Below are 13,365 nucleotides of genomic sequence, written 5' to 3'. Positions count from 1 at the left end.
GACAATGCACATCCTTACATCCACCCTCCAACACACACACAGAAAATATACACTTATTTGCATACGTTTTAAATATCATCATCATACAGAATGGCACTTTAAGGACCAGACCATGACATTCACTAACTCATAAAACGTTAAGAAATGTGTGTGTCCACTGACCACACCGTGCCCCGACAGTACGGAAACGCAAGGCCAACCATGGACAACACCGAGTGCATACATGTTCCACAGGCACAATAGAAACCTTTCAAAAGAAGCATATTTTGGGCTGTGCCTGAATGTCTCTCGGGACAGACAAGCCAGACCAGTCTGACACTTTCTGCTTCTCAGTCTCTCTCTCTCCCTCACAGACAGACACACTAGACTGTACATCAGGGTGCAGTTACCAAGTTCCCTCCTTCGTACTAGAGTAGCAAAGATTGTGTCAGTGATGCAATGTCATTTTAGAAATCTCTCATTATCTCTAGCCACTTTATCCTGTTCTACAGGGTTGCAGGCAAGCTGGAGCCTATCCCAGCTGACTACGGGCGAAAGGCGGGGTACACCCTGGACAAGTCGCCAGGTCATCACAGGGCTGACACATATGCCGCTTTTCCACTACCAACGCGGCTGAGTTGGGCTGAGCCGTGCCGTGCTGAGTCGGGCTGAGTCGAGCTGAGCGGGTCTGTTGGAGCTGCATTTCGACTACAACCGCGCTGAACCGTGCTGGCTGGAAGTGGGTGGACACACTGGGTGGAGTTAGCGAAAGTGGGTGGACGTCACGTGATGTCGTTAGGCGGCGCAAACAGTGACATCAGTGATCTTTTAAGCGGTAGTCTCACGACCCGGATAGTAAACAATAAACATGGAGGACATGGAGTCGTTAGTGTTGCTGGTCTTGGTGCTGTGGCTTGTTGTCACCGACAACGCCAACAGATACTGGCAAGAGCGTATAGATGAGGCGAGGCGCATAAGGCTTCAGAAATTCTCGTAATTCGTAATTCTTCTTCTTCCGGGTTTACAGTGTTTACAGATCCCAGCGTGCTCGCGGGGCATGTGTGGGCGTGTGAGGACACTCCTCCTCACCAATCAGTGCACAGGGGAGTGTCTCCTCACGCCCCTAGCCTCACTCGGCTCGGTTTGGCTCGCTTCAGCCCTACTCCAAAACCGTGCGAGTTTTGGGTGCTAAGCAGGGCTGAAGCGAGCTGAGTCGTGCTGCTCTGAGGGAGTCGAAACGCGAGCCGTGTCCGGCTGAAGTGAGCTGAAAAAGGGTAGTGGAAAAGGGCCAATAGACACAGACAACCATTCACACTCACATTCACACCTACGGTCAATTTAGAGTCACCAATTAACCTAACCTGCATGTCTTTGGACTGTGGGGGAAACCGGAGCACCCGGAGGAAACCCACGCGGACACGGGGAGAACATGCAAACTCCGCACAGAAAGGCCCTCGCCGGCCACGGGGCTCAAACCCGGACCTTCTTGCTGTGAGGCGACAGCGCTAACCATTACACCACCATACTGCCTCCATTTTAGAAAGGTCTGAAACGTAAATATTTAGTACATTTAGCAGTTATTCCATGAAATCAAGTCGTACATGAGTGGATAGCTGGCGAGGCGTGTAGCGCTGAGTTGGCTATAAGCCATGTGCAACGAGATTGAGTGGAAAAACTGTTTTATTCTATCCACAGTCACTGGATTTTGAGAAACGGGGCGTTTTTATTTTTTGCAAATTCGATAAATAAAAACTTTATACAAAACGTCCGACAAAATAATTGCCGCTTAGAATGTAAACAAACCGGTGAAGTGACCATAGCAATTTGTGAAAAATGCGAGAACAGCAGCAACTCTTGGGGGGGGGGGGGGGGGGGGGGGGGGGGGTTACGTTCATACCGTCAAATACTTTCATTCCATTTTTTATTGCTTTTTTTTTATTTTTTGGGGTTCTGTTTTTGAGTAGAGTTTTTATTTTGTCCTCGGTTGGTTCAGCAACACGCGCCGCCATTTCGTTTTTCTCTACTCACAGTATATGAGCTGATTGGCTACTCTACTACTAGGCTATCAGAGCGCGTGATTGCGCATATCCAGTGAATGTGGATAGAATAAACACACACACACAGATAGATACTGCTAAACAACTTAAGTCACCTTAAATCTACAGAGCCTATACGTATCGTATTTCAAATCAAGCGGGTTTTGCTGTCGTTCTGTTTTGTTGATGGAATGCAGAAGAACTACATCTCGTGCAAACAAGGCAACAGAACAGTAGTGGAAGGAAGAATCCAGCATATTGCCTGTAGGCTACCTGATTAGAAACGCTTTGTAGGCTGCATAAACCACATCCCTCTGACGACTGTCATGGTCCCAATAGTCTCCGTTACAGGTACAGAGACTACAGGCTCTCTAATGAGATCGATTGTTGGCTTCCAAATATGGACCACAGTTAGTCTCACCAATGAGGAGAATCTGTAATGAACGAAAACGTGGGGTGTCACTGCAATCCCTAAACTGGACAACACGCTTCTATTTAATACTAAGAAGTGCATGTGTGCTCCCTAACTCTTAACACACCTGTAAGTTCCCTATACATTACATTAATGGCATTTAGCATTCTTATCCAGAGTGATGTACAACATACCCAGGACAGCCTGGGGAGCACTTGGGGGTTAGGTGCCATGCTCAAGGGCATGCGAGCCATTCCTGCTGGTCCAGGGAATTGACCCAGTGACCTTTCAGTCCCAAAGCTGCTTCTCTAACCATTAGGCAATGGCTTCCCCACTATAGTGGAGCATCTGCTGTCTCTTTAATGCTAAGTGCCTAGTCTCCCTAATGAGAAGCCCTAAAATGATTCCCTATGCCTATAATCTCCCCAGTAGGGAGTACATGCTCCTGTAGGCTCCCTATGGAGCTGCACCCTAATAAAAAAATAAATACTCTCAGTAACACAGAGCTACCATAGGATCCCAATCAAGATACACTGTTGGGCTGTGAAGAATAATTCCCACAGGATCCCTAACGCAGAGTGCCAGGAATGCAGCAGGCCTGTAGGCTCCCTAATGCAGACTAGTTTTCTAACAAGACAGAACATTAGGTTCCCTAAAGAGGGGCCCCTATATACTCCCTCATATATATCTATATATGAAATGTAACCACCTTCACAGGAGTGGAACCAGAGAAGCTATCCCAGTCAAATATTTGTCACAAATATTACAGCACGGTGAAAACCTTTTCTTCACACGTCACAACTTGTTTGGAAACCGAGCTCAGAGCCAGCTATGATACAGCAACCCTGAAGCAGAGAGGGTTAGGGGCCTTACTCAAGGGCCCAACAGCAGCAGCTTGGCAGTGGGGCTAGAACCTCTGATCTGTATCTCAGAACCTTAACTATTCAGCCACGACTGCCCCCAAGCAGAATGAAACTGTCTGAAACTAATATATATCAAAATATGATGGCAACTCATAAGAAGTTCATATTTCCCCAGTTTTGTGAATGACTTGGTGGGCTGCATGAAGAGCTTCCAAGCCTTTTTCTTCCTAATCAGACATTTTCTCATACGTCACGGGTCTTGCTTTCAATCATGCAAGTTTGCCAAGACATCTCAAATGGCACACATACTGTACTAAAAAGAAAATTAAAAAGAAGAAAGAACTTGTCAACTCGACAGTGTATGCATAGGTCTTAAAGCAATACTGAATATCGCATTAAGATGAGTTTGATATGATTAGGCCTTACAAATATTTACACTTCTCAGGGTGTGTACTTTATACGTGTGTGTGTGTGTTTCTTAACTGACCGTTTTAAAAGGTTTGTCCCTGGCCTGGGTAATATTCACGGCAGCCCTGCTTCAGGCAACAGAGGCAAGGCACATTTCATACACTAAGGCAAGTCAAAGTGCCTTGCAAAGCAAAAATAAAGAGCGTGATGAAGGATACAGATTTACAATACAAGAGTATAAAGATAAAACTGATTTACAATTTAAGTTTCATTAAAAATAGCAAATCTGCAGACAAGACGTGCAAGAATAAAAGATTTTAAATTGAGTTAAAAAAAAAGAAGAGATAAAATAGTAGTCATTACAGGGTGGAATAGGCAGTGTAAAAGGGAAAAAAATGAAACGTTTTTAGTTTTGTCTTCAAATTGGTCAGAGTCGGGGCTCGTCTCACATCAGCTGGGAGGTAATCTGTGGTTGGTTGAAAAGAGCAACTGGACTTGCTTGAAGATTCTTGAAAACGTTTCGCCTCTCATCCTAAAGGCTTCCTCAGTTCTGTCTGACTAATAGGGAGCATCCAGTATTTATCCTCTCATGGATCATCATAGAATCCGAATCAGAATGCTGATGGCTGCATTGTAGGTGGCTGATAAAAGATGTCATAGACACCCACCTCTGTTCAATGATGGTCGTTCCAGGTTGAAAATGAACGATCCTCTCTGGCTAAGATGTCGGCCAGTTTTCTGGAAGTCCTCTCATACTCCCGCACCAGTCGAAGGGATCTCATCCCAAAGTGCGTAGAAACATATCTGTGAAGAAACTCAGTCATCCAGGTACATAGTAATCTGTGGTTGGTTGAAAAGAACAACTGGACTTGCTTGAAGATTCTTGAAAACGTTTCGCCTCTCATCCTAAAGGGATCTTCAGTTCAGCCTGACTAACAGGGAGCATCCAGTATTTATCCTCTCATGGATCATCATAGAATCCGAATGGTGTGGGAGTATGAGAGGACTTCCAGAAAACTGGCAGACATCTTAGCCAGAGAGGATCGTTCATTTTCAACCTGGAACGACCATCATTGAACAGAGGTGGGTGTCTAGGACATCTTTTATCAGCCACCTACAATGCAGCCATCGGCATTCTGATTCGGAGTCTATGATGATCCATGAGAGGATAAATACTGGATGCTCCCTGTTAGTCAACTGAGGATGCCTTTAGGATGAGAGGCGAAACGTTTTCAAGAATCTTCAAGCAAGTCCAGTTGTTCTTTTCAACCAACCACAGATTACTATGTACCTGGATGACTGAGTTTCTTCACAGATATATATCAGCTGGGAGGCTATTCAAGTTTGTGTGGCATACGTGAGAACAAAATGCTGCTTCACCATGTTTTGTTCTAACCCTTAGGAAGGTCAATAGACCAGCCCTGGATGTCTTCAGGATCCTAAAAAAAGGTTCATATGTCACAAGCACGTCCGAGATATAGATATATTTTGGCCCTGAGCCACAGAGTGATTTATACATAAAAATCAATTCTCTGACTCACAGGTAGCCAGTGTAAAGGAGACCACCTAATATCAAATTCCTTGCCCTTTGCTTTATCATAGTCACGTAAGCAGTAGCCTACACCTTGAGGAGTGATAGTTTGTTATATCTGTAACCACTTATCCCATGCGGTGTCACAGGGGACAAGCTGGAACCTATCCCAGCTGACCCTGGACAAGTCACCAGCTCATCGCAGGGCTGACACACACAACCACCCATTCACACTCACGGTCAATTTAGAGCCACCAATTAACCTAACCTGCATATCTCTGGACTGTTGGAAGAAACTCACGCAGACAACATCCAAACTCCACACACAAAGGCCCTCATCGGCCGCTGGGTTCGAACCCAGAACCTTCTTTCTACGAAGCGACAGTGCTAACCACTACACCACCGTCTCATCTCATCTCATTATCTCTAGCCGTTTTATCCTGTTCTACAGGGTCGCAGGCAAGCTGGAGCCTATCCCAGCTGACTACGGGCGAAAGGCGGGGTACACCCTGGACAAGTCGCCAGGTCATCACAGGGCTGACACATAGACACAGACAACCATTCACACTCATGGTCAATTTAGAGTCACCAGTTAACCTAACCTGCATGTCTTTGGACTGTAGGGGAAAACCGGAGCACCCGGAGAACATGCAAACTCCGCACAGAAAGGCCCTCGCCGGCCACGGGGCTCGAACCCGGACCTTCTTGCTGTGAGGCGACAGCGCTAACCACTACACCACTGTACCACCTTGAAAAGCGATAGGGTCACTGCTATCTAACACACCTGTTGCCCTTTCTGTAGATGTGCTCTAGCAACCCAGCCGTACACACAAACAGTGTAGAGTCCAGCTCCACCCTCACCTGACACGACTCGTAAAGCCTCTCTGATCAGGTGTGGTAGGAAATAGGCTTAGGATACTGCTCTACAGGTTTCTCAAGCTTTTACATTTCATATAGTTATGAAAGTTTACAGCAAATAAAATTGCAAACGGCTCTCTTGATATGCACACTATATAAATGCAATGTAGTTCCAATTGGGATTCAAACAGAAGTAGTTCTGTCAAAGAAACCAAGAGCTGTCATCTCTGAAACTGCTCCTCAAGCCTGGGTTTAAGTTTTAATTCATTATTTATTAATTAATAATAATAATAATAATAATAATAATAATAATAATAATAATAAAAAAATTGGAAAAAAATTACAAAAAAAAAAAAAAAAGTGCATACCTGTGTGTGAAACTGTGTACAGTCCCTGTCTATTTCACCAATGTAGTACTGCTCCAGCCACCGCCGTGCGTTCTGCGAGTGCCGGTGCGGAGGTCCGTCCAACTGCCCGCTGATGTCGCTTCCAGAGCGGCGTAAGATCAGCGCCTCCCCGCCTGGGTGCATCCGCAGGAAGCCGGTCACATCATACACCCGCGTCCCCACCAGCACCCAGCAGGACTCCTTCGTGCAGTGTCTTGCCACTTCTTTCTCCGAGAAATACCGAGTAGACACTGAGAGAGACATTTTTAATATCTATTACCTATATATATATATATTTTTTTTTAATTTTTTTAAATGTATACCCAGCTATCTGGTAAGATAAAACTGAAGGACTTGGGTTCGATGCCCAGCTAACACTACCCGCTTCTGATTTTTTTTCCCTCTCCACGCGCACTTCTAAGCAACCAGCTCATTAGTATCTCATGAATAATTCATGACCAAGAGGTCCGGCTCCAGGCACCTGTTACACACAGGATGAAAAAAAAAACAAAAAAACCACAAAGTCACTTAATTGTATTTGTTTTTCCCCCGATTAATTAAATGCCTGTTTAGTTTCCGTATTTTTTCCGATAATTTGTCAGAATAAAAAGACATTTCAAAACGATACCCAGACTTCCGGATTGTGGCATTTCCTGTTGGGATTCGACCTGTTTGAGCAGGTGGCTGAGAAGATCTCTGACGTCAGGTGGCGCGCTTTCATTTCGACTTGGGTAAATTTTGCGATCAGATCATGAGTTGTAAGATTTTTAAACATCGCTGAGACTTGTTTGTTAAGACTAGATGAAGGGTGATGTTTGAGACAAGAGCGCCCCCCTGACCAAAACTAACATGTCATTGATGAAGCCGGTGATGAATTCCTCCACCATCATAATGAGAGATCAGTCTCAAGACCACCGGTTTCAGACATACAGGACCACTGTCGCCTCACAGGAAGAAGGTCCGGGTTCGAGCCCCGTGGCCGGCGAGGGCCTTTCTGTGTGGAGTTTGCATGTTCTCCCTGTGGGTTTCCTCCGGGTGCTCCGGTTTCCCCCACAGTCCAAAGGCATGCAGGTTAGGTTAACTGGTGACTCTAAATTGAGCGTAGGTGTGAATGTGAGTGTGAATGGTTGTCTGTGTCTATGTGTCAGCCCTGTGATGACCTGGCGACTTGTCCAGGGTGTACCCCGCCTTTCGCCCGTAGTCAGCTGGGATAGGCTCCAGCTTGCCTGCGACCCTGTAGAACAGGATAAAGCGGCTAGAGATAATGAGATGAGATGAGACTATTTGTGCTAAAGTCGACCTAACTGACACTGATGTAACTAAAATGAGATGTTTCACAGATGTTTTCCAAATGATGAGCAAGAAAATGTTATATAGTGTTCAAATATGTTTACTCAAAGTAAGGCCTGTCGATAATTTCTTTGAAATTCGCCCTAATAACGGGAATGTGCAACAGTGCAATGAGCATCAATATCACTAAATAGGCCTCGTTGTGATAGGTGCCAAATACTCACACTCTAAGGTGACTTGAATGATGGCAGATTTTCAAAACGAAATAAATTTACCATAGATCCCTAATGTTGGACTTAAATAAGTGTTATGATCAAAACTGCTGATTAGGATCGACAACAAGAATTTTTGGTTCATTTCATGCCTTTGCACTAAAAACTGGACTTAGCAGCTTTCGCCCGTAGTCAGCTGGGATAGGCTCCAGCTTGCCTGCGACCCTGTAGAACAGGATAAAGCGGCTACAGATAATGAGATGAGATCATGAGGGTTAGTTGTCTCATCTCATCTCATTATCTCTAGCCGCTTTATCCTTCTACAGGGTCGCAGGCAAGCTGGAGCCTATCCCAGCTGACTATGGGCGAAAGGCAGGGTACACCCTGGACAAGTCGCCAGGTCATCACAGGGCTGACACATAGACACAGACAACCATTCACACTCACATTCACACCTACGCTCAATTTAGAGTCACCAGTTAACCTAACCTGCATGTCTTTGGACTGTGGGGGAAACCGGAGCACCCGGAGGAAACCCACGCGGACACGGGGAGAACATGCAAACTCCACACAGAAAGGCCCTCGCCGGCCCCGGGGCTCGAACCCAGGACCTTCTTGCTGTGAGGCGAAAGCGCTAACCACTACACCACCGTGCCGCCCAGGGTTAGTTGTAAGATTTTTAAACATCGCTGAGACTTGTTTGTTAAGACAAGATGAAGGGTGATGTTTGAGACAAGAGCGCCTCCCTGACCAAAACAAACATGTCATTGATGAAGCCGGTGATGAATTCCTCCACCATCATAATGAGAGATCAGTCTCAAGACCACCGGTTTCAGACATACAGGACCACTGTCGCCTCACAGGAAGAAGGTCCTGGGTTCGAGCCCCGTGGCCGGCGAGGGCCTTTCTGTGCGGAGTTTGCATGTTCTCCCCGTGTCCGCGTGGGTTTCCTCCAGGTGCTCCGGTTTCCCCCACAGTCCAAAGACATGCAGGTTAGGTTAACTGGTGACTCTAAATTGACCGTAGGTGTGAATGTGAGTGTGAATGGTTGTCTGTGTCTATGTGTCAGCCCTGTGATGACCTGGCGACTTGTCCAGGGTGTACCCCGCCTTTCGCCCGTAGTCAGCTGGGATAGGCTACATCTTGCCTGCGACCCTGTAGAACAGGATAAAGCGGCTAGAGATAATGAGATGAGATGAGATCATGAGGGTTAGTTGTAAGATTTTTAAACATTGCTGAGACTTGTTTGTTAAGACAAGATGAAGGGTAATGTTTGAGACAAGAGCGCCCCCCTGACCAAAACAAACGTGTCATTAATGAAGCCAGTCATGAATTCCTCCACCATCATAATGAGAGTGTTGGAGTAGCTGAGATCAGTCTCAAGACCACCGGTTTCAGCCATACAGGACCACTGTCGCCTCACAGGAAGAAGGTCCTGGGTTCGAGCCCAGTGGCCAGTGAGGGCCTTTCTGTGTGGAGTTTGCATGTTCTCCCTGTGTCCGTGTGGGTTTCTCCCACAGTCCAAAGGCAGGCAGGTTAGGCTAATTGGTGGCTCTAAATTGACCGTAGGTGTGAATGGTTGTCTGTGTCTATGTGTCAGCCCTGCGATGACCTGGTGACTTGTCCAGGGTGTACACCGCCTCTCGCTCATAGTCAGCTGGGATAGGCTCCAGCTGGCCTGCGACCCTGTAGGACAGGATAAGCCGCTACAGATAATGCATGGATGGCTGAGACTTGTTTGTTAAGACAAAATGAAGGGTGATGTTTGAGACAAGAGCGCCCCCCTGACCAAAACAAATGTGTCATTGATGAAGCCGGTGATTAATTCCTCCACCATAATAATGAGAGTGTTGGAGTAGCTGAGATTGGTCTCAAGACCACCAGTTTCAGACATACAGGACCTCTGGATTTTATTTCAAGACTTCAAGACCACTGTTGCCTCACAGCAAGAAGGTCCTGGGTTCGAGCCCAGTGGCCAGTGAGGACCTTTCTGTGCGGAGTTTGCATGTTCTCCTCATGTCCGCGTGGGTTTCCTCCGGGTGCTCCGGTTTCCCCCACAGTCCAAAGACATGCAGGTTAGGTTAACTGGTGACTCTAAATTGACCGTAGGTGTGAATGTGAGTGTGAATGGTTGTCTGTGTCTATGTGTCAGCCCTGTGATGACCTGGCGACTTGTCCAGGGTGTACCCCGCCTTTCGCCCGTAGTCAGCTGGGATAGGCTCCAGCTTGCCTGCGACCCTGTAGAAGGATAAAGCGGCTAGAGATAATGAGATGAGATGAGATAATTGACTTTCTATCTCATAATTGAGATCTTCTCATAATTATGATGTACTCTCTCATAAGAGATTTTTTCACAATTATTACTGTCTCATCTCTTAGTATCTCAGTTATGACATGCTATCTCATGAGGTTTTTTTGCATAATTATTACTGTCTCATAATGAGTTACTATCCCATAATTATGAGATACTATCTCCTAATAACGAGATTTTCTCAAAATTATTACTGTCCATAATGACTTAGTATCTTGTAATTGACTTCTTATAATTGAAACCTTCTCATAATTATGCTGTACTCTCATCATAATGAGATTTCTCATAATTATTACTGTAATAATAATAATAATAATGACTATCTCATTATTAATGTTCTCATAAGTATGACTCTCAATAATGAGATATTAAGTCATAATTTTGAGGAAATGTTCTCATTATTATCAACCAGGAGAAACACTGGGGGGGTACCCCAGGACCACATCTTTAGTTGTGGAGTACCCCCCATCCGATATAGTTTGTGTTTTCTCTGCTCCCAATACATCTGATTAAGCTACACTAATGAATAAAAATAAACACTAAAATAAATGTGCAGGAGAGTACGTACTCTAGGACCACAGCTGGGAGCCTGCGCCTTAGAATGAAGGGTCACTGCAAATTAAAATATAGTTATTCCTAGCCTGGTGGGAGTGGCCTCCTTCCACAGGGCACAAGGGCTCACTGCATGGTTTGATGAACATGAAAATGATGTAAATCCTATGCTATAGCCTCCACCCTCACCAGACCTCAACCCAACTGAACACCTGTAAGAGATTCTGGAGTGGAGTGGAGTGGAGTTAGAAAGCACCATCATCAAACGAGCAATTAGGAGATTATCTTTTGAAAGAACTGAGCTCATTGCTCCAGTAGATTTCCAGAGACTTGGAGAATCTGTAACAAGGTACATTAAAGCTTGAAATATGAAGTTGAAGTATGACGACTTTTTAGCGTGGGGTGATTACTCCTTTGTCTTTAGCAAAGGAGTACCAGTTTGTTAATGGAGTTGCGTTTCTTGTAAGGTATGTAACTTAAGAGTGCACCACATAACTGAAGGGCTTCTTTCCAAAACCTGTTAAATCCATTTCAACCAGAGAAAAATCAAAATTTAATCTCATCATTTACAGGTTCACTATTTGTGCTAGGGGTGGCACGGTGGTGTAGTGGTTAGCGCTGTCACCTCACAGCAAGAAGGTCCTGGGTTCGAGCCCCGTGGCCGGCGAGGGCCTTTCTGTGTGGAGTTTGCATGTTCTCCCCGTGTCCGTGTGGGTTTCCTCCGGGTGCTCCGGTTTCCCCCACAGTCCAAAGACATGCAGGTTAGGTTAACTGGTGACTCTAAATTGACCGTAGGTGTGAATGTGAGTGTGAATGGTTGTCTGTGTCTATGTGTCAGCCCTGTGATGACCTGGCGACTTGTCCAGGGTGTACCCCGCCTTTCGCCCGTAGTCAGCTGGGATAGGCTCCAGCTTGCCTGCGACCCTGTAGAACAGGATAAAGCGGCTAGAGATAATGAGATGAGATGAGACTATTTGTGCTAAAGTCGACCTAACTGACACTGATGTAACTAAAATGAGATGTTTCACAGATGTTTTCCAAATGATGAGCAAGAAAATGTTAGTGTTCAAATATGTTTACTCAAAGTAAGGCCTGTCGATAATTTCTTTGAAATTCGCCCTAATAACGGGAATGTGCAACAGTGCAATGAGCATCAATATCACTAAATAGGCCTCGTTGTGATAGGTGCCAAATACTCACACTCTAAGGTGACTTGAATGATGGCAGATTTTCAAAACGAAATAAATTTACCATAGATCCCTAATGTTGGACTTAAATAAGTGTTATGATCAAAACTGCTGATTAGGATCGACAACAAGAATTTTTGGTTCATTTCATGCCTTTGCACTAAAAACTGGACTTAGCAGGTTTCAGAAATAAGCCCTTCAATTACTTTTACAAATATGGTACAGTTTATAACTCCACCTCATAATTAAATAATCTTGCAATAACCACTTCTCTGTCGTTTACTGAGTCCATAATCTATTTAAACTATGAAAGTTTGTCACAAATGGGGAAGTTTGTCTTTGACTTTTCAACCATCTGCTTGTAAAGTTGGGATGCTGTGTTAAATGTAAATGAAAGCAGAATGCAATGATTTGCAAATCCTATTTGACCTATATTCAATTGAATATAATACAAAGCCAAGATATTTAATGTTCAAATTGCTAAACTTTATTGTTTTTTGTAAATATACATTCATTCTGAATTTGATGCCTGCAACACATTCCAGAAAGTTGGGACGGGGTGTGTTTACTGCTTTGTTACATCACTTTTTCTTTTAAAACTCAGCAAGTGTTTGGGAACTGAAGACACTAATTGTTGAAGTTTTGAACATGAAATTTTTTCCCATTCTTGTTTGATATACGATTTCAGTTGTTCAGCAGTCCAGGGTCTCCGTTGTCATATTTTGTGCTTCATAACACACCACACATTTTCAATGGGAGGTAAGCAGGCCAGTTTAGCACCTGCACTTTTTAACTACTGTTGTAATGTGCCGAAGGTGGCTTGGCATTGTCTTGTTGGAATAAACAGGGCAGTCAATGAAAAATACACCATCTGGATAGGACCATATGTTGCTCCAAAAGCTGTATGTACCGATCAGCACCAATGGTACCTTCAAATATCACATGAATTCCACATTGCTTTCCTCTCAGGATACCCATCAATTTGGCATATCGCTACAGTGACGTGGCCCCTCTGACGGCTCCCACCATCAGTTTCTATGGAAGCATGATAGTTGTTTCCCGTTGCCTTCTCCTGGATTATTATAGAGCTTTTCTCCTCCCAACCATTCACACACATGGACAATATAGAGTACGCAGTTAAGCTAACCTCATGTCTTTGAATAGTGGAAACCACATAGACATGGGGAGAACATACAAGCTCCACACAGAAAGGCCCCTGGGCTTGCTGTGAGGTGACAGTGCTAATCACTACACCACTGTGCCTTCCCCTCAGGATACCTACTCAACTTTATCTGTTGAATCATTCAGGACATTCCAAACAGCTTATGTAACTTTCAGTT

At 44.8% G+C, this 13,365-nt stretch overlaps 1 protein-coding gene across 1 annotated transcript in view; it reads right to left on the bottom strand.

The window, feature by feature from the left end:
• The window catches only part of fa2h (fatty acid 2-hydroxylase), an 82,109-nt gene extending 75,207 nt beyond the window's left edge, over window positions 1-6,902 (bottom strand). The window contains exon 1 of the mRNA XM_060928244.1: window positions 6,456-6,902. Within this exon, the coding sequence (XP_060784227.1) occupies window positions 6,456-6,737 (282 nt within the window). The 5' untranslated portion in view covers window positions 6,738-6,902. The remainder of the gene's footprint in view (window positions 1-6,455) is intronic.
• Between the last annotated feature and the right edge of the window lie 6,463 nt (window positions 6,903-13,365).

The sequence above is a fragment of the Neoarius graeffei genome, chromosome 8, assembly GCF_027579695.1.
Source record: "Neoarius graeffei isolate fNeoGra1 chromosome 8, fNeoGra1.pri, whole genome shotgun sequence".
In the NCBI taxonomy this organism is placed as follows: domain Eukaryota; kingdom Metazoa; phylum Chordata; class Actinopteri; order Siluriformes; family Ariidae; genus Neoarius; species Neoarius graeffei.
Note: the sequence above shows the minus strand (reverse complement) of the source record. Positions and strands in the feature narration are given on the sequence as shown.